General features: G+C 42.6%; 1 protein-coding gene and 1 long non-coding RNA gene across 3 annotated transcripts in view; one reads left to right on the top strand and one right to left on the bottom strand.

Moving 5' to 3' along the window:
* Atg14 (autophagy related protein 14) overlaps positions 1 to 21,413 on the top strand; it is a 251,020-nt gene that overhangs the window by 192,227 nt on the left and 37,380 nt on the right. For both annotated transcript variants that reach the window (XM_065425403.2, XM_065425404.1), the window contains exon 10: positions 11,440 to 11,584. In XM_065425403.2, coding sequence (XP_065281475.1) covers positions 11,440 to 11,584 — 145 coding nt within the window. The remainder of the gene's footprint in view (positions 1 to 11,439; positions 11,585 to 21,413) is intronic.
* On the bottom strand, positions 857 to 5,457 carry LOC135896894 (uncharacterized). Its single transcript, XR_010562848.1, has 3 exons — positions 5,350 to 5,457; positions 3,900 to 4,097; positions 857 to 1,717 (listed from the first exon to the last, which is right to left on the bottom strand). It is a non-coding gene; the product is annotated as an uncharacterized lncRNA (long non-coding RNA).

Here is a 21,413-nt window from a genome sequence, read left to right as displayed (position 1 = left end):
AGACAGGAAACTGTCTATGGGTTTCCACTTCTGCAATATTTCTCCTTTCCTTTGTTAGTACAAACTGAGGTGATATGCCAAGCTGGCTGATGCATTTGTCAGAAGGAAACCACCGACATTATTTTGACAGCACAGCCTTGGCATGTGGCCTGCCGCAATGCCAACAATGGGAAAGTAGAAATTTTAGCAGCAGTGTTGACCCTGGCAGTTCCCAACAGTTGCCTATGAGAGCACAGTTCTATATAAAATAGGTTTGAGGTACCTGGAATGGCACAGTCGAAACTTTATCTTCGCCTGCTGGATCCTGCTCTGGCCTTTAGCTGCATGTAAAAAAAACAAGGTATCTAAATTAAAACACCTATGAAACAAATTGTTACACTGCTTTTCAACACTAGTAAACTTTATTGAGTGGCAGTATTGCATACACATATGATATGTTCATCTCTAATTTCATAGAAAATGGCTAGTCAACAAGGAACAAATACCAAAAAGGAATGGAGACTAGGCACTAAGAGGCATTCACACGTATGGCCCTATATTAAAAAAGTGGGCAATAAAAATGGCCCAAGACATAAGTGAACCACATGCAAATAAACTTGCACATCGGCTGTGGAACAAAGAAACACTAAACAGAGACTATAAAATATTCTGGCTTATCACACGAAATGGCGTAACTCAAATGCACAAGTATCTGCCTGCCATTTACCGAGTTTACGCACCCCCATTCCAAAAGAATTCAGTACTCTAAAATTAAGAAAAAAGCATAAAACAATAGGCTTGTACAGTTGGATTATCACAAGACCAATGAAGAATGTAGTGGATGAGTTATTAAAGGGAAAAGACAGTGCAAGCCAAATAAACTGGAATGTTTATTTGGAATGGTATGTAATGTTTGCACACAAAAAACTTGTCAGAAACACGTGCCAAATATCATAAAAAAAATATGAACACTAGAAACAATACAGTTGGCTGACCACAGATGTACCTATAATACAAAGCTAATTGTGACCAAAATACTTTATAAGCACCCTGAAAAAGCCTTCCACTTGAGGCAGATTACTTGCGCCAGCATTATGTAGTTTGGGATAACTCATCCCAAATATTACCATAAAAGTTAGTGGAAATGTTTATAAAATTTTATGCACGAAATAGCTGGAAGCATGTTACACATTTTAAAGATTCAACAAGGCAGCAGCGAAATACAATGGTAAGACATTCTGGAAAACAAGTGAAAAAATTTGAAATAACTAAACAACACAGCCTTGAAAAATACAAGCGAAATATCCTTTAAAAAAAAAAAGAAGCCAGCCTTGAAACGTACAGCCGGCGCTTTGCCCTGGTGATAAAAAATCGTAAAAGAAGGCACAACTTCACAGTTTTGCAGCTGACATGTCGCTTCTACCTACCAAATATTTAGCATGTGAATATTAGGTCTGACTGCTTCAGGTTTTTCAACAGAGACTACTTTAAACGACATCAAGCCACTGTCAAATGGCTCACCCTTCACAACAACTGTCTGCACAAGTCCCAAAAACTGTCCAAAAAGCGTACGGGTACGACAAGCTTAAAATAAAATATACAGTCAACAGGAGGCTGACTGCTTCTCAGGTGATGATGCAGCTGGTAAAGCCAGGATGTCTTCCTTGCAGGCACTTTTGAAGTTGTCATTCTCTTTCAAAATGCATGGGCCTGGAGACCTGTTGCCAAGCTCTTGTGCCTTTAAAGAATAAAGAAGCAGCAAATTTTTACTACACAATGGCTTTAAATTGTGGTGTTCAGGATAATATCGTTTTTATCGTTTTTATAAAACTAATAAGTTATTCTTCTTTCAACCCTGCAAAAGGTGCCAGTGTGCACAAAAATTCTATAAGCATGCAGCATCGACAATTGCTTAGTGTGAATGGAATCGCTGTTTAATTTCTGGAAAAAGCTTTACGCTTTTCCAGTTGAATGACCTGAACATCAATTGGCTTTTCCAGCCTTGAGGGATTTTAGTCAGCAGTCAAACAAAGTACTAATCTATGCGCATTTCACACTTCATGCACCTTCCCACTACAAATAAATGTCCTCTTTACTCCATTATGTGCTTTCTAGTGCTGTTATGATGCTTAACATAAGAATGGCAAGAACTTGTTGATAGAGTTTGTTTCTGTTCCTTGTGCTGTGAAGACAATACCTTCAGCTGCAAGTTCATTCACTGTTAAAAGAAAGTCATGCAGCAATTCTGTTTGACTCAGTGGTTTTAGGATCGTTTCACTGGCCTATTCAAAAAAAAAAATTGAGTTCGTTTGTGAACTCTTCGAACGTGAGAAATTTGCAAACATGATATAGAAGATTGTCAGTTTTGCACAGGCCCCTTGCTTCATTCCTAATGGGTTAGCCATCTGCACATCGTAAAATTAAGTACAAAATGTATTTTTAATTGAAAAACTTTACAGCATTTTTGTTTTACTTGATTCCAAGTACTTATATATTCAGTTTTTACAAAAATTTCAAAGCAGATTACAGTTGTCAGCTTGCTTCGTAATAGGACTGGAGGATTTGTAAGCTGGCTGCTGAGAATGCAGTAAATGATATACCTAGGAAACCTCGCTAAACCATGCGTCACAAGAAGGCAAGACTGTGCACAAAGCACTAATAAGCATAACCAATTATAACACTGTAGAACACCTAAAGAAGAATGAGGTAAGGGTGCTTGTTTAGGGGTGCGAGAGTGCTATTTTTTCATCTTGTGGTTAACAACGGCGCAAGAAAATGGGGATGAAAGGGAAAGCGTACAACACGTGGGTCTTAGAATTTCCAACTGCCGTGCTACCAAAGTCTAGCTGGAAGTTCGGCACCATGTTGTTGTACGTGGACCCTTTTGATTCCCGTTATTTTTTTTCGTCATTAACTACAAGCATCATGCACGAACTTGCCCACGTCAACCTTTTTTTACTTTTCCATCCTAGAAATGGCTTAAGAAGTACACAGTGACAAAGGTTTACTGTATTTTTCATTTCAATAACAGGCCAAATAACAATATTCACTCGACAAAGCATTGAATTTTCCCGTAATTATAGTAGCGTGGTCCTCAACGTCAGGCGCTCTGTTATCAGCAACGAGTCGCTAAGACATTCGCTGGAAACACTTACAGTGGTTTTAATTTTTTGGGATAATGCCGTTAGCAGAGTAGTAAATCAGAGGATCAAATATGATGTGTGCACGACTCCACCTTTTTCACTTTTGCAGCATCATCTTCAATGCACACTATAAAAGTTTTAGTATGGCTGCACTGAGCCTATCTTGTAGAAGAATATGCTAAACAAATAATCATAAAGCCTCCTACAAACGACCCAAAAGAGTCATGCTACTGTAATAAGAAACAGCATACATTCGTGCTCCTCGCGGTACAACGCATATGATGCTGTAACTGATGGTGCACAAAAAAAAAAGAAATATGATTGTAGTTACAATTAGGTAATCTATTTTATTTTAGAAATATGTACTGGTTCTATTGTACTTCAGCACACAGAAAAACTAAAAGAAAAGAGCAAGACTGAAAGTGAAGGAATGATATCCCACATGTTCTAGATATGAGCAAAATGTCTTGAATTTCCATCTCCCGCATTCCTCGTCTTTTCTCCTGATGTTCTAGATATGTTGCTCCTTTCCATTGGCGGCGGTTTCAAGGCTTTTTTTTTTTCGTTTGCAATACTCAACTGACCCAGTTGCGACTCCACAGACCAAAATCGCTTAGAAGGCTTGCTCTTCATTCAGGACAGGTGTTTCAAACCAACTAAAAAATTGGAGAGGAGCCTTCTTTCGAAAAAAAAAAAAAACTGCTGCGGAAGCTTTGGTAAGGTTTCACTGCTAAACACTTAGAGACATACTAATATATGAACATATTTTAGGCTCACCTGTAAATGATCCATGCGCTACTGGTGAATGTCCTCATAATATGCACCACCCAAGCGGCACTCGTTCGTGGCTCATAAGCTCCACAGTGAGCCGGAACTCGTCGCACTCGTGCTCGTCACAATGACCCCATGGTACGCCCGGGATGTCTTCGGCCACGGTGGATGCCCCAGCCATGACGGGAAGGGTTCATGTAGAGACTGGAAATAATGTTTTCATTTTTATTTTGCATACAAAAACAAGAAGAATATTTGTCAAAATCTATCCAAGTGGACACAGCCTTATTCAGTTTCTGCACAGGTTATTGTAGAATAGAGAACGTAGCTATGCTTGCAGTATATTAAGTTTGAGGACGCGCAGAAATGGCATAATTTTTGGGGCACATCATGACGTAAGAACTTAATCAGCACGTACGCGTTGTAGGCAATTGTTCTGTCGTGCTACCAGAACTGACGTTCACGGCATATAAGTGGCGGCACAATTTCTGATTACCAGGCCAGGCATGTGTTCGTCCCTTTCTTCCCTCGATGAATGAAATATTTTTGTTACTGTTTTGTTAAGCGACAGCAGCATGAGCTCACGTTACTGCTACAACAACCACTGTCTCTTACATTTCTCTACGTCAGGGAGCAAGCTAAGTGTAGCGTGAACATAACATCTGAAAAGGCCGACGGCATTGGAAGAAACATGAAACAACTACCTAACGTACACAGCCAAACCTAGGCAGTGCGGCCGCCAACAACAAAACAACAGCGAGAATAACCCACAAGTTTTAAAAAATACGAAGAAGTCCATGGACGCAAGCTCCTACAAACTTGCTTGGAAGTTGCTAAGCGTGTGAGAGCAAGATGGCGAGCGGCAAACACGCGGTCACACGGTGCGAAGATTCACACCCGCTGTCAGCTAAAGCGACCGTGAATATCCTACTAAGCAACATACTGTAAGGGGGCATAGAGATAACTGGCAAACTAACACGCGAAGCAGCAACGTGGATGGAGTCATGAGCGTCGAGCTGATTCCGACGCACGAGCACGCTAATTGACGCGAATTGCCGTTTACCGATTACATTACGCCAAAACAAAGTGAAGTTGCGCGCTACTAATAAAAATTACCACGCAGAATTTAAGACAGCATGAATGACAAAGTATGCATAATAATTCGATGTGCCCAATTGCCCTTTGTCTCGCGATCTGCAATTAGGCGGAAAAACTGCCATCATTCCGTCATCTAGATTGCTCTATTACGAGCGCTGGAAACAAATCCGCCGCAATGGTACTCAAATTAAGCTATCGGACTATATAAGCAGTAATGTCTTAGAAGAGCGAGTTTAGCAGGCGTGCCTGAATTCAACTGAATACATAGGGCAGCGTAGCGGTATCCTACCCGACACAGTGGTATTCTTGGTTTCACTGAGCAACAATCGTAACGAGCACATAAATATGCAGCACTGACCTTTTTTTTTGCGCTTCCTGGCAACTTCACCACTCCGCTTCGTCCAGCAGCGAATACAGTGATATAGCCACAGGATCAGAAGAATGTCGCAGTCATAAGTCCTCACAAAGTAACGGTTTCCGCCAAACTGGCCGAAACCACACCACCTCCATTTCTAGTAGCTCAAATCAGGCGCGGCACGCGCCACTGTACTGCGCCTGCCACTGGTGGCGTTGGTGAAGTGAACGTTTACAACTAGCGGAGGAAATGCTGAGAGATGGAGGCGCTGCGATCGTTAAAAGTGTTTGCGCATTCCCGTTTTCGCACTTTAGTGTTGTAGCAGTTGCTGCCCCACTGTACTGCGCGTCACAACGCAAACCGCGTCGGCGATGAGGTGGCGCTGGCGATCCGGCGAGAAGAGCTTGTCAGACGTCGCGCATGCGTACATAGAGGTATACTGATTATATGGGTGATGTGGCCCATGGCCAGCCCGCGGAACAGTGCGTGAAAACTCCGCGGCCGTCGGCGCTTTTATTTTTCTGTCCGAAAACGACAACGCGCCGCGCGCTCTCACGGCGCAGTGTTTAGATATTAATAGGTTAATACGTGTAATTGCAATTATATATATATATATATATATATATATATATATATATATATATCTGCTTAGCCCGTTAATTTCTACTGAAGTTGTTTCGCGCTGCTGGCCGTGAGTGCGCGCAATAACTGCACGTAATTCTTGAAGACAGCTTTTCAGCGTTGCTGTTTACAACAATAAGCACAAAATGTACGCTGTTTCATTTGCTGCATTTCCTTGACCACAGCAAGTCTGGTCATTACCAAAGAAATGTAATGCGACACTCTTTGATATACACATGACAAGATTACTCGCATATAGCCACAGGGAAGTGTAGTACAATTCATTGGAAAGTAATGCAGGGGCCAGTTTCGGCACAGTTCTTTTCCTCCTAAACGCCAGCTCTGCAGGAAAATAATAAACAAGGGAGCAGCAGGAGACGAAAGTGTCATTCAGTGAGCTACAGGTACCATGAAGAAATAGATGTTTACACTGCGAATTTTTCCTTTGTTGAAGTGCATAATTTAGAAAAATAATATGATATCAGCATTAATGCACAGAGTTTACTGCAGATACTGAGAAGTATTTGAAGTTCTCAAAGTTTAATTTTGTTCCACACTTCTTAATCGTATAGAGTCTACTGTTCCCTGCAAACTTATATTTTTGTTTGTTTTTGGAAATGAAAGAGCCACCACGAGCAGAAAAATGCAACCACACTTGCATGCATATAATCATGCGTAATATGCCGCAACGTGACCCTAGGGTTCATTATAACTGAAGGCAGTAGTCATTAACATATTGCTTAAGCGTTGAAAACTGTGTATCGTACTAGACCACACCAAGCAAATGGCTGAACGTTGAACCGAAGTTGTTGTTTCTATGGTGCTACTTGTTAATCAAATGCACAACACATGATAGCCTCAACAATTGTTCCGTAACCGAGGTGTCCAGAAAAGCGCGCTGTCCACCAGAAATTCTTGAGCCCAGGCAGTTATGGGCTTCGTCCAAACAGCAGAGTGGGCACCGAAAGACGCCAGACCTTCTAGAATTCAAGTTATTAATTTTATACGCACTGAAGTAAAATGGAGAGACGAGCTAGTTGTTGAACATCCGTCATTGAAACTTAAGCGCAAACTGAGACACGCACAAGGGAGGGCAACGACACCAACGCTTTGGTGTACTGTGCATCTGAAATTAGTGACAGCAAGGCCAGGTACACAAAGGCAGTTTGAGCACTGCAGACAACCTGACAAGAAGTTCCTGCAAGTTCTGCTTTCCACTAAGATATATCTTTTGCTTGCGTCGTTTATTCTTTTTATGGCGTAGTTGAACAGGGATTTTGTTTTATGTAAAATGACAACACTAAAAATTCTCCTTAGCAGTTTATAAATGTCAACTGCTGTAAGATAGCTTCACAGATACAGCCTAAGTTTCTGTAATTTCATATGTCATGTGTGTATGTGTCAAGGAGATCTTCACCCATAGAGCGCCAAATTTATGTGTGGTGCAATGATATAGTTAACGCACGATACACTGCACACTTCTCTGCAGCGCACTAGTTATGTGGAACAAAACGCAAGCAAAAAGTAGACAAACGCACTGTCTAGATATTTTACTGGAACCTAAGTGGAACGATAACGGGATCATACAACATTTCCTCCTCCCCTTTACGGAGTTCCAGATAAAAACGATAAACATAAAGAAAACAGAACGAACGTTCCACATAAGATCCACTTATACGTCTCGTTCTATTCATTAACAGTAGGGATCCAGATAAATATATATGGATCACATTTTTAAATGGAACTTACATGGAAGCAGATTAAGAGTGTAGCGAGGCATGAAGGCATTACCGAATTTTGATGGGAGCTTGCCACTGTCGTTGGAAAGAAAAGTGTACAATTATTGCATTCTAGCAATGCTAACATATGGGGCAGAAACTTAGAGGTTAAGAAACAAGCTTGAAAACAAGTTAAGGACTGAGCAAACAGTAGTGGAATGAAAAATGTTAGGCATAACAATAAGAAACTGGAAGGGAGACAGGTGTGGATCAGAGGGCAAATGGGAAAGGCCAATATTCTAGTTGGCATTAATAAAAAAAGATTTGAGCTGGGCAGGCCATGTAATTTGTAGAGTAGATAACCGGTAAACAATTAGAGTTACTCACTGCATGCCAAGGGAAGAGTAGCACTGTTGAGGATGGCAAATAATTAGATGGGGTGATGAAATTAGGAAATTTGCAGGTGCAGGTTGGAATCGGCTACCACAAGACACAGATAATTAGAGATCGCTGGGAGAGGCATTTGTCCTGCAGTAGCCAAAAAATGAAGAAGCTGATGATGATGTAGATAGCAACAAAATTGTGATCACAATTTTATTTTTACAGCAAAACAGGTACGCAATGTGAATAAAAAATTAATTTATTCACAAAATGCCACTGGCCACTTGGTCTCAGTAGTGTGTGCCATTGTCAGCCCACGGCGCATCTTCAGTACCATCCAGGTACAGTTTTCTTAAATGTTTAGATGCCTCTTTTCTTAAAACTGTGTTTTCTAATACTTACCTTGCTTCAGTTTTCGAAATGCGCGATGATCGTTCTTTATAACTTTAAGCTCATCCTCTTGTTTTCTCCAGTAGTGCAAATACATAGGGTTGTCATTGGAATGCTGTACAGCAGCACAGTTGTCATGCTCTACGACCTTCAGTTTGAAACCTGCCATGTAAGTGGCATAACGACCTGCGACGAGCAGCAGATATTCAGCATCCCAGAAATAAAGACAAAATCATGGCACAGCACCCGATCAACTGTGGCGAAAGAACGAATAGCTGGCCAAGTGCATTGCCCTACCTCAGTCACTGCTACACTGGCGTGGTACTATATGCGAAAACGTTTGTGATGATCGAGCAGGGTGCATCAAGAAAGTCATGCAGTTGACAAGTTGTGCTCGCAGGGCCAAGCATCACCTGCATTTGTGTCACTGGTGGTTTGCTCACCGACAGTTGCTTCAAAAGGTGCTTGCTGCATGACGCTGTGATCCTACAATTTTGCTGTAGTCAATGACACCAGCCACTTGCAAACATGCAGAATGCAGGCCTGGAGGCCGGGTGCGAATCTTTGTACCTAAGGTTGAAAAAAAAGTATATTCTTTTGGTGAAACGTGGGTGGATTAATTACATGAATAAATAGAGTACAGTTGAAACCTGCAATAACAAAATCGCCAGAAAAAGCAAAACATTTCGTTTTTGTGGGAATTTCATTAGCGCGAGAATGAGGCAGAAAAGAGAGAGAAGGGGATTGCCTTGCAAAAAAAATGTATTGCCAAAAGTCAGTCAGCTTACTTTGCCAAGCCTTGCCTTGCAGCAATTTTACTGCTCTCGATTCACACTGGAAAAGTGGTCCATTTTCATGTCATCATCGTGCTCACTGAAAAACGAACAAATTACGTCGGAGGCATTCAACACATCTCTCGGGTTCGCCGTCTTCTCATGATTAGGTATCTGGTGGTCGTCGGCATCGTCGGCACCTTCGCAAATGCTACCTACGATGACCTCATTGGTCATCTCTTCATGCACGACAACACCTTCATCCACATGAACGAACTCATCGATGCTGAGGCCATCCGGAACACCGTCTGTCACGGCAGAAAGTTCATCGCATGCATGCGCCAGTGATGGCGGCACTACGCCGCCAGCACTGTCATCGAGTGCTCTTTCAGGCGAATCTTCTTTCAATACCCCTGGATCAGTGCATGATGCTTGCCGAGTCGCAATGAAGCTGGCATGTTTAAAACAATTAGCTATCACGGTTGGCGACGTCGCAACCCATGCGGCGGCCACCATCTCAAGCGCCATGAGCATGTCCACTAATGTGGGATGCTTGAACTGGAGGTTCAGGAGCAGATCTGAATCAGCCTCTCCCTGTAGGCACACTTGACGCCACGAATGATGCCTTGATCGAGCGGCCGCAGCACAGAAGTACAGTTTGGTGGAAAAAAAAACCAAGCGCACGTTTCCAAGTTCCACGTTGTCAACATGATGGGCACTGCAATTGTCCAAAAAAACAAGGCAGACCGACCTGCCTGCCTTCCGCATGTCCGTATCGAGGGCCTCGAGCCAGCTGCCAAATATGGCCCGGGTCACCCGTGCCTTCAGGTTCGCGGTGTATTGTATGGGCAGCCGACGATTTCCCTTGAAACAGCGGGGCTTCTTGCTTCTGCCGATTACAAGCAGTGGCCATTTATCTACGGCGTCCATGTTAGTGCACAACAAAATTGTTACACGCCCCTTGCTATGTTTCCCCTCGCAGCATTTCTGGCCTTTTATGTCCAGGGTCTTCGATGGCAGCATCTCGTAGAATAAGGCCGTCTCATCTGCGTTATAAATGTCCGAGGGCTTGTACTGGTCCAATACTTCTTTGTTGGTTGACAGCCACGACGACGTTGTCATATGGCTGACGGCTGCTGCCTTCCTGGAAATGACTTTGGCCACTATGTCGCGGTGGGCTTTGAAACGGCTCAACCAGCCAAAGCTAGCTTTAAAATCAGCGTGTCCGAGAATGCACGCGAAGTCCAGCACCTTTTGCTGAAGCACTCTGCCAGACAACAGCACTTTGTTGGCATGCTGTTCACAAAACCACACGAATACCGCCTTGTCTTTGTCTGGAAATGCTGCAGCGCTCACCGTTTTGTTCTTCGCACTAACATGATTTCTGAGTGCACCGAGAATGGAGGCCTTGTTTTTCAGAATCGTAAATATCGAACTGCACGCAATTCCAAATTCGTCAGCCATATCCATTTTCTTCCTGCCCTTTTTAGCTTGGGCAATAATTCCAGCCTTATCATGCAGTGTCATAAATTTCCACTTTTTGGCTGGAGGTGGCATCTTAGCAGGCTGGCAAAGCAAATGGTCCACTTGGCACACAAACACACAGTTGAGCGCACAACCATTTGCGGTGGTAACACAAAGCCAACTGAGAAAGGGTCATCGCTGTCACCTGTCACGAGGTGTTGCAAGGCTCTTTTTTTTATTGTAAACAATAATGGCGGTGGCCATGAAAGTGTGCTGTGGCGGTAGTTGATGCAATTTAAGAGCACAACGAAAGCATTTGAGCAGTTTCTGGACACAATTAGTGTTACATAAGTAAAATATTTGCGGACTGTCATTTCAGAAAATTTTCTTAATGAGGGATTGCTGTAGAAAAAAGTTTCGTTGTCGCGAGATAGGAGATGCATTGACTCCTATGGGTGTTCGCCAGGGATCCGAAAATATTTCGTTGCTGCGAGAATTTCGCTGCCTCTGGATTTTGTTACCTCGGGTTTCGACTGTATTTCGTGATTACAAAATGAGCCGAGAGGACAAAAAGGACAAGCAAAAAAATAAAAAGATAACGATGCAATACACCTCTGCATTCACCACGGAAAAAAAAAAGATGTGCATTAAACAGCTCTTTGCTGCTGTCATGCACTCACAGGTGCTGACAGTATAGTTCTGATATTCATGCGAGAAACCCTGTGCACATTTCTGTCTGCTTGCAGGCTGGGCCCATTTGAGATGAGTAGTGATTTGTGGGCATCGCTCGAAGAGAGTCTGGGGCCTGAGTTACAACCAAGTGACCCCGACAGTGATGACAACGACGACTGGGAAGATGTCACAGAAGACTCGCCCAAGGCCGACATTCAGGTCAGTTCTGTCACTGTGACTTAAACTGTCAGGTGGCTGACAGTTTCGTAGGTAGCACTATTAGCACTGTACCCGCCATGGTTGCTTAGTGGCTATGGTGTTGGGCTGCTAAGCATGGAGGTAGCGGGATCGAATCCTAGCCATGGCAGCAGCATTTCAATAGAGGCGAAATGCGAACACACCTGTGTACGTAGATTTAGGTGCACGTTAAAGAACCCCAGGTGGTCCAAATTTCCGGAGTCCGCCGCTACGGCATGTCTCATAATCAGATCGTGGTTTTGGCACGTAAAATCCCATAACTTTATTAGCACTGTGATGATGCAGGGACTTCATGCATCAGCTAAGACAGCATTGTATGCCACTTCAGTTGACAGTTTGTTAGTTAAAATGGACACTAATAATCCTACCGAAGTGTTCATCACATTCGAAAACTTATTTTATCCAAATTTGTGGCTGCACTATTTTGTGAAATGGCTAGACTTCATTAATATTGCCAAATAGTGTTTGATAATGGAACTCGAGGAAATCGCAGAAGTGATTGAACGATTGAGAGTGAAAAAAGACTACATTGACAGGTAATGGTACAAACTAGCTGTGTGGCATCTTGATGTCCGCCATTTTACAGATGCTTGCTGCCAACAAATGCAGCCTCCCCACAAAGCAGCAGTTTGCTTGCTGGTAAGAGAACAGTTCCAAGTGCATTTTATGCTGAAGTATCAGCTAATGCATGGCCGAAGGCCCAAGCCAGCTTCACTTCACATCACTTTATTACCTTAAAGACCCCGGTTAGGGGGTATTACATAAGGGGTGGGTTTACAAATAAAGGTTACAGAGAGTGATCTTCATGACAAAAAAATGTAGTTAAGTTGTCCGCAGTGGTTGATGAACACGTGATGGCTGCAATGTCACAGGGAAGGCCATTCCAGTCCACTGCTGTGCGAAGAGAAAATGAGGCCGCGAAAGTAGTGGTGCGAGCACGTGCGTGTGCGATTGAGTAAGGACGGGACGTACAGGGAGATATGCGCGTCGGTGGGATGATATACGGCGCTTGATTGAGGGAACTGTGAAATAATTTGTGAAACAAACAAAGACTGGCGATGCGGTGACACACAGAGATATTAGCAAGATCAGTTTTACGTTTTAGGGATGATATGCTTATGTCGTATGAATATGAAGAATGGATGAACCTAGTGGCACTATTTTGTACAGATTCTAGTTCGTTTCTTAAGTATACCTGATGTGGGCTCCAGATTGGCACTGCATATTCTAGTTTCGACCTGATAAGTGGTTTGTACGCAAGAAGTTTTTATGTCTTATGGTGCGTGATGCAAATGACACTTTAAAAAACCGACGGATCTGTTCGCAGATGATATGATATTGCTGATGTGTGCATTCCATGAAAGGTCAGAGGATAATGTGACGCCTCATCGTATGATTGAACTTGTTTTACAGTGGAGTGAGAGGTTAGGTATGAGAATGATAAGGAATTAAGCTTATGATGAAAGAAAAAGAGCTTGCATTTAGTGGGATTAAGCTTCATTAACCAAAGATCACACCACTGTTGCATAAGGTTAAGGTCATGTTGGAGTGCAGTTTGATCTGAAATCTTTGTAATTGTGCGATAGATGACACAGTCATCGGCAAATAAACGGATATGGGAGGATACATGTGCAGGCAGGTCGTTAATAAGTTGTGTGTTGCCACTTGCTGCAATGCAAACATTGCCTACGTCTTGTTCTCAATGCAAAATAATGGCAGATATAATATGGTAACAGCAGCCGACACACCGCTACATCAAATGGTAATTGCGACAATTACCAAACCAAACCACTTAATTACCAAAGCATATAAGCTTTGAAATCCAGGCAAAATGCTGTCGTAGACAACTTCAGGGGACCTAGGGACCATACAGAAAGCAGTAATAGCGATACATTTAGTGAATATATGTAATCAAAAGTCTCAATTAATGCCAGTAATAATCTTAAAATGATGCTTACATTATATAAAACTAAATAAAAAAGCAATATACAGTTGCTGACCGTTTATTCGGACCTCATGGGGACTGCGGAAATGTCCGAATAAACAGGTGTCCGAAAAAGCGGATTAAGAAAAAAGAAGGAAATCCTTTATTTACATGCACTTATTTGGGCTCCACATCCACAGTGGCGTTGGATCACCGCAACCTCGACACAGCACACAAAGCAAACACCACTACGCCATCACGCCGACACCAGTCGCACAAACGAAAAACGCCTACTCGCAGCATTGCGCATGAAGAAAAAAACAAATCAGCTGCTGGTTTGTCTTGACATTAGCTTAAAAGTAAGTCTTGTTGGGCAAGTTGGTCAGAATTCATCTTGGGTACTAGGTGCAAACACACACAAGACACAAGGAAGGAGATAGGACAGAGTGCCACTTACAACTGACTTATTCGGAGGCACACCACACACTTATATACCTGTCTTAGATGCAAGGAACACAATCATATCAAGATTGATATAGAAGTGAACTGGTTAAATATTTCTTTTTGGCCATATATAAAAATATTGATGGATCGCTGACGCATATACTTCCTTTCTTTCCAATAAAAAAAGCTCCAATTAGTTCCCGAGCTTTGTTATCTCTACTCTTTGCTAGAATCTGCCCCTGCAAAACATGCCTCACAAGAGTGTGACAGGCAGGACTTAATGTGCTTGGGAATGTTTTGCCCTTCTTTATCTTGCTCTACATTTCTTTCATGTTCCCTAATTCGGCCATTAACGCAACACCCAGTTTGCCCTATCTTACATAGGGCAAACTGGGCACTGGCCAGTTCATTTTATTTTATTTATTTTTATTTAATACATACTGCTAACCTTATATATATGGCTGTAGCAGGGTTGGGACACAAATACAACTGTGAAAGTGATATCAGACATGGTTAACAGTTTCTGTTAATAGCAATTCCAAATATTGTGGACAAAGAATAATGGGCAGCACAGACACTTTCCTGCAAGTAATGTCAATGTATGCAATTCGTATACACAAAAGTATTAATAGCACTATTAACATATTTAAAGGAAAGAAAACTTGCCACGAACTATTACTGACATGGAAAACACCGATACATACATTTAATTTTCCAAGCTAAGGCAGTAGAGAAATATAATTGGTTAGTCTTGAGAGAAACATATCAGTTGAACTACTACCAACGACGTGTTCATGTAGTGCATTCCATTCTGTTATTGTCTGTGGGAAAAATGAGAACTTAAATGCATCACTGTGGAATCTATACTCTTTCAAGTGTCTACAATGTTGTGTTCTAGTGGGCCTGGTGTCTGAGAACGATAGGAGTTGTCGGCTATTTCCATTTACTTCATTAATTAAGAGCTGGAATACGAACTTGAGACGTAGAAGCTTTGCACGTTTGTTTATTGTCAGAAGACCTGCTCTCGCAGGGAGTTCAGACGGTGAATTACAGCATCGATACTTGTACACAAATCTAATTGTTTTCCTTTGTACTGCTTCTAATTTATCTATACATCTTTTTGTGTGTGGAAACCATCCTATAATACCATATTCAAGAATTGAGCGAACGAATGATGCATGTGCTAATAGTTTTGAGCTTGGTGAAGCAGTTCGAAGTGACTTTTAGCGAGCAAAGAGCAGAAAAGGCCTTACTTGAAATATATGACACTTGTTTATCCCATTTTAAGTCTGTGGAAATATTTACCCCGAGGTACTTGTAATGCTCAACGACTTTTAATGGTACTTGATCTATTACATAGGGGAACGTCAGAGGCTTCTTTTTTCTTGATGTTGTCATACAGACAGATTTATCTAAATTAATATTCATCTGCCATGATCGGCACCAGTTCATAACTTTTCTAAGTGCATTATTCAGAATAACTTGGTCTGTAGTATTGTTGATTTCTTTATATATTATACAATAATCTGCGAACATGCAGACTGGCACATCCGAGTTCTCAACTAATTCAGTAATAAAAATGAGGAAAAGAATAGCAGCTAGTACTGTGCCTTGCGGCACTCCAGATTGAACAGGTGAGCGTTCGGATGAGTAGCCGTTGCAGTGAGTATACTGGGTCCTGTCTGAAAGGTAATCTTTAATCCATTTTGTGACCTTGCGATTACCAAATAAGTTATCAATTTTCCAGAAAAACTTAGTGTGCGATACTTTGTCAAAGGCTTTTGATAGATCAAGAAAGACAACTTCAGTTTGTCCGTGGTTATTGATGGAGGTTGCGAGATCATGGATTGTTTCTATTAGTTGCGTTGTCGTCGACCGGCTTTTTCTAAACCCATGTTGATTTTCACATAGAAGTTTGTTGTCGTTGACAAACTGCATAACGTGTTTAAGTATTATATGTTCAAATATTTTGCAAACAGTACAGGTTGAAGAAATCCGCCGGTAGTTAGAGGGATTTGTGACACCTCCAGATTTATGGATCGTCATAATCTTAGCAGTTTTCCATTCACACAGTAATTCACCAGTGTTCATAGATTGTTAATAAATAAGTGAGAGGTATTTGGCCATCCACTCAGCGTATCTTTTCAGGAAGGTATTTGGAATGTAATCAGGTCCACTGGATTTTTTCTCATCAATGTTAAGAAGCAGTGAAAAGATCCCTGGTTCCGTAATAATTATCTCGCCCATTGGTTTCCTTCTAGTCCCTTCATCGATTCCTATTGGTGGTAAAACGCCATTAACGGTGGTAAAAACAAAGTTGAAGTAGTCATTAACATTTTCGCTTTCTTTAAAGCTTCAGTGTGTGGTAGGTTGTTTTCTTTATGAGTTCGGGAGTTCAAATATCGGCAGAGTTTATGGGGAGCCGTTTTGATAAAGTTATTTAAAGTAACATTAAGGTATCTATCTTTAGCTGCTCTTATATTTGCTTTTAGAGAATGGGAGAGCTTGCGGATTACTTCACTTAAGTGAGATTCGTCAGACTTGTTTTTAGCTTTTCTTAGCCTTGTAATCCTACTTTTCATGTGTATTATATCACAGGTTATTCAAGGGTTCTTTTTATGCACTGTCTTTTTCCTTACGGGTACAAATGATGTAAAACAGTTTTGAACAATGTTCTTAAAAAATAGCCACAAGTCATCTGCTCCAACTGTATTGTTTTGGTAATCATTAAGAAAATACGAATAACAGCTTTCAAGAAAATCAATAGTGCTGACATCATCAGCATTTGACCAGTCTAAAACATTCGTAAAAAGCTCATCCTTACGCTTTGGTGAGTACAATAACATAGGCCATTTTGTTGCTTTATGGTCTGATACGCCGTCCAATACTTCCCATGTGGCACTGTCTGAAAGGACATTGTCACTTAAAAATATCAAATCCAGATTACTGTAGCTTGTGGAAGTGATGCGAGTGAGTTGTCAAATCATCTGTCGTAAGCCGAAGTTGAATGCTGTCTCGAGCAGTGTTTCTGCAGAGGCTACTTCTGTGTGCGGACTGCAATTCAAATTCCAGTCTATGTCAGGAAGATTGTAATCTCCAGTAAGAATGATTTGTTTTGCGTTTTTAAGATGAATTTGCATATATTCGGTCAAAGCTTGTAACCCATCTACTCCTGAGTTAGGTGCGCGATACAGTGTTCCAACAGCAGCAGATAAGTTCGCCTTCTTAATCTTGCACCTAAGTGCTTCGGCGCCGTCGATTTGTGGTAGGGACGTTACCTGAAAGTCGCCCTTTACTAAAATTGCAACTCCGCCGTCACGTGTACTTCTGTCGCTGCATAGCACTACGTAGCCCAGTGGTAAGAATCACTGTTTGATATAAGTGGGGAGAGCCATGTTTCAGTGATAGTGACGACATCAGGACTATGCTCAAGAAGGAGTGCTTCCAGTTCGCCCACCTTGTTTACGACACATCTGGCATTGATATTAATGACGGTAAAGTTTTCATATGTCTGGTAGGGTGAGTGGTTACTTGCTTGCTTAGTTTTTTGGGACTGCTGCTCTGGTGTTCGTCTCCTCATCCCAAGTGAATAACTGATCCTTGATTTTAATTTTGTCAAAGTCGTGCGTAACCTTTTATTGTCTATCTCTGTTTGTCTTGCTGCTAGCCCAGATATTTTTTCTTATGTTCCATATTCTCATTGAAAAGTCTTCGCCGATAGATACCTTGGAACCTTTTAGTTTCGAACAATTTCTGAGTATTTTGGATTTGTCTCTGAAGTCAACAAGCTCGGATATTACTGGTCTTATTTCGTTTGGCTTTTTTCACCAAGGCGATGCATTCTTTCAAAGCCCAATATTGTCACCCCGAGGGTGTCTCTGAGAAGTTTGCTGGTAATTTTCGCCTCGAGAGTAGCCATAGTCTCACTCTCGGTCTCGGTAATGCCAAATACTATTAAATTAGACCACCTAGCTGCTTCTGTTCTCAAGTTCATAGATTTGTCTAGCCATGCGATTGATGCTGTGTTCCAGCAACGATACCTTTTCTTCAGCAGAAGTTATCCTATCTCCTAGAAGTGCAAGCTTGTCGAGCTTGGCATGTATAGCTGTTAAGGATTCATTGGTTCTCTTGTTTTCTTCTTTGATAGTAGTTAGATCAGAGGCAACATTTCAAATCTCTGCCAAAATCGCCTGCGTATCAGGTCCAGGGTCGCCCTCGATATCGCCATCCACTAACAATAGCAGTTATAAAAATGCGAAACAACGGCTAACTATAAAACACATTGGCCGACGGCACCGCAGCACCAGAAGAAATGGGTCATTATTGTGATAGCATTTTCCAAAATATTTTCTCACCTGAAGAAGAAAAACGAAGGGGTTTGAGGACCACATGTTCGTTGCGGTGCCGCCGTGCCCAATGCCAGAATCCTGTAAGCTGTTCTCTTCATAAGCGTCAGTCGTTGATGACGTCATGTAGCCTGGTATCACGGTATAACAGCTGTCCAGTTGATGTGCCCGTGTATCGGCAAACAGATCAGCCCATGGAACGTCGCAGAATTCCGTGCCTGTACTTCCATCGATGGTTTGTTCGGGAAGTTGCAACACGTGCTGCTTGCTCTGGGTCGCCAGCAGGATTCCCGGTATTGTCTGAAAAAGAAAAACAAAGGGGTTTGAGGACCACATGTGCATTGCGGTGTCGCCATGCCCTATGCCGGAATCCTGTAAGCTGTTCTCTTTATAAGCGTCAGTCGTTGATGACGCCATGTAGCCTGGTATCACGGTATAACAGCTGTCGAGTTGATATGCCCGTGTGTCGGCAAACAGATCTGCCCAAGGAATGTTGCAGAATTCCGTGCCTGTACTTCCATCGATGGTTTCACTTCACTTCACTTTTATTTCCTTAAAGACCCCTCAGTGGGGTATTACATAAGGGGTGGGGTTTACAAATGTGCATTTTAATTGGTGGCCACATGAGTTCAATGAAGAATATTAGTATTAAGCTTATCAGCAAACGTCGTTGAACAGGTGATTTCGGTTATGTGACGGGGCAGGCCGTTCCAGTCGCTTGGTGATCGGCAAAAGAAGGATGCAGAGAAGGTTGTAGTTTGGCTGCGTGGACGGGTTACTTGCAAGGAATGCCCTGTACGCAGGGAGTGGCGAGGGGGTGGGGCCAGCACATATGGTGCATGATGGAGCGAACTGTAATAGAACTTGTGAAAGAGGATTAACGAATCAATGCGACACCGGGATGATAGCGTGTTTAAGTCGGACTGTGCTTTAAGTAGTGATACGCTAGTGTTATAAGAATACGAAGAATGAATGAATCTTGCTGCACGATTCTGAATTCGTTCAAGTGCATTGATAAGGTAAGTTTGATGTGGTGACCAGATGGGGGATGCGTATTCAATTTTCGGACGTACGAGCGTCTTGAATGCTAGCAGTTTGACGTGTTGCGGTGCATGACGCAGATGGCGTTTTAGGAACCCTAGTGTTTGGTTAGCGGATGCAGTAATGCGCATTACATGAGCAGACCAGTCTAAGTCGTATGAAAGGGTGACGCCGAGGTATTTAAATGTGTCCACTTTTTCTAAGGTAGTATTAGTAATATTATACGGTGAGTATAAGGGCTGATGGCGGCGAGTGAAGCACATTACTTTACATTTATTGGCGTTAAGGGTCATTAACCAGTCGTTGCGCCAGCCTTGCACTTTGTTAAGATCATTTTGTAAAATGTTGTGGTCAGAGTCATTAGTAATTGTGCGGTACATGACGCAATCGTCAGCGAACATACGGATTTGAGAGGAAACATTAAGGGGAAGGTCGTTAATATAAATAAGAAATAGTAGGGGGCCTAGAACACTACCTTGTGGGACGCCAGAAGTTACAGGGAGGGGTGCGGAGGTGCGATTGTTGACATGCACTGACTGTGATCGGTTAGTGAGAAATTCAATAACCCAATTTAAGACGTCAGGGTGCAGGTTCAGCTGGGAGAGCTTGAGTATTAGGCGTTGGTGAGGTAACTTATCAAGTGCTTTAGCATAATCCAGAAAAATGGCATCGATTTGGGTGTTAGCATCAAGATTAACGTGTAAGTCATGGACGAACATAGCAAGTTGCGTTTCGCACGAGAGACCTTTACGAAAACCATGTTGGGATGGGTGAAAGTAGTTGTTAGTGTCAAGGAAGTGCATAATTTGGGTGAAAATGACATGCTCCATTATCTTGCAGGGTACGCTGGTTAGGGAAATCGGTCTGTAGTTAAGAGGTGAGTTTTTATTACCTGATTTGTAGATTGGAACGACCTGCCCTTCCTTCCAGGTGACGGGGATGCTACAGGAGGATAAAGACTGTGAGAAGATTAATCTAAAGTACGATGCGCAGATTAGTTTAGTATTTCTTAACAGTTTAGAGTTGATGCCATCCGCCCCCGACGACGAGAGTTTTAGCTTTTCAATTATTGCCGTTATGCCATGTTCAGTGAATTCGATGGGTGACATAACAGATTGCACAGCTGACGGTGGTATAGGTAACAGAGCATCAGGTTCGGGAAGTTGCAAAACGTGCTGCTTGCTCTGGGTCGCCAGCAGGATTCCCGGTATTGTCTGAAAAAGAAAAACAAACGGGTTTGAGGACCACATGTGCGTTGCGGTGTCGCCATGCCCTATGCCGGAATCCTGTAAGCTGTTCTCTTTATAAGCGTCAGTCGTTGATGACGCCATGTAGCCTGGTATCACGGTATAACAGCTGTCCAGTTGATATGCCCGTGTGTCGGCAAACAGATCCGGCCAAGGAATGTTGCAGAATTCCGTGCCTGTACTTCCATCGATGGTTTGTTCGGGAAGTTGCAAAACGTGCTGCTTGCTCTGGGTCGCCAGCAGGATTCCCGGTATTGTCTGAAAAAGAAAAAAGGGGTTTGAGGACCACATGTGCATTGCGGTGTCGTCATGCCCTATGCCGGAATCCTGTAAGCTGTTCTCTTTATAAGCGTCAGTCGTTGATGACGCCATGTAGCCTGGTATCACGGTATAACAGCTGTCCAGTTGATATGCCCGTGTGTCGGCAAACAGATCCGGCCAAGGAATGTTGCAGAATTCCGTGCCTGTACTTCCATCGATGGTTTGTTCGGGAAGTTGCAAAACGTGCTGCTTGCTCTGGGTCGCCAGCAGGATTCCCGGTATTGTCTGAAAAAGAAAAACAAACGGGTTTGAGGACCACATGTGCATTGCGGTGTCGCCATGCCCTATGCCGGAATCCTGTAAGCTGTTCTCTTTATAAGCGTCAGTCGTTGATGACGCCATGTAGCCTGGTATCACGGTATAACAGCTGTCCAGTTGATATGCCCGTGTGTCGGCAAACAGATCCGGCCAAGGAATGTTGCAGAATTCCGTGCCTGTACTTCCATCGATGGTTTGTTCGGGAAGTT

The sequence above is a fragment of the Dermacentor albipictus genome, chromosome 7 (assembly GCF_038994185.2).
Source record: "Dermacentor albipictus isolate Rhodes 1998 colony chromosome 7, USDA_Dalb.pri_finalv2, whole genome shotgun sequence".
NCBI classification, from domain to species: Eukaryota; Metazoa; Arthropoda; class Arachnida; order Ixodida; family Ixodidae; genus Dermacentor; species Dermacentor albipictus.
This window is presented reverse-complemented; position numbering and strand designations above follow the sequence as displayed.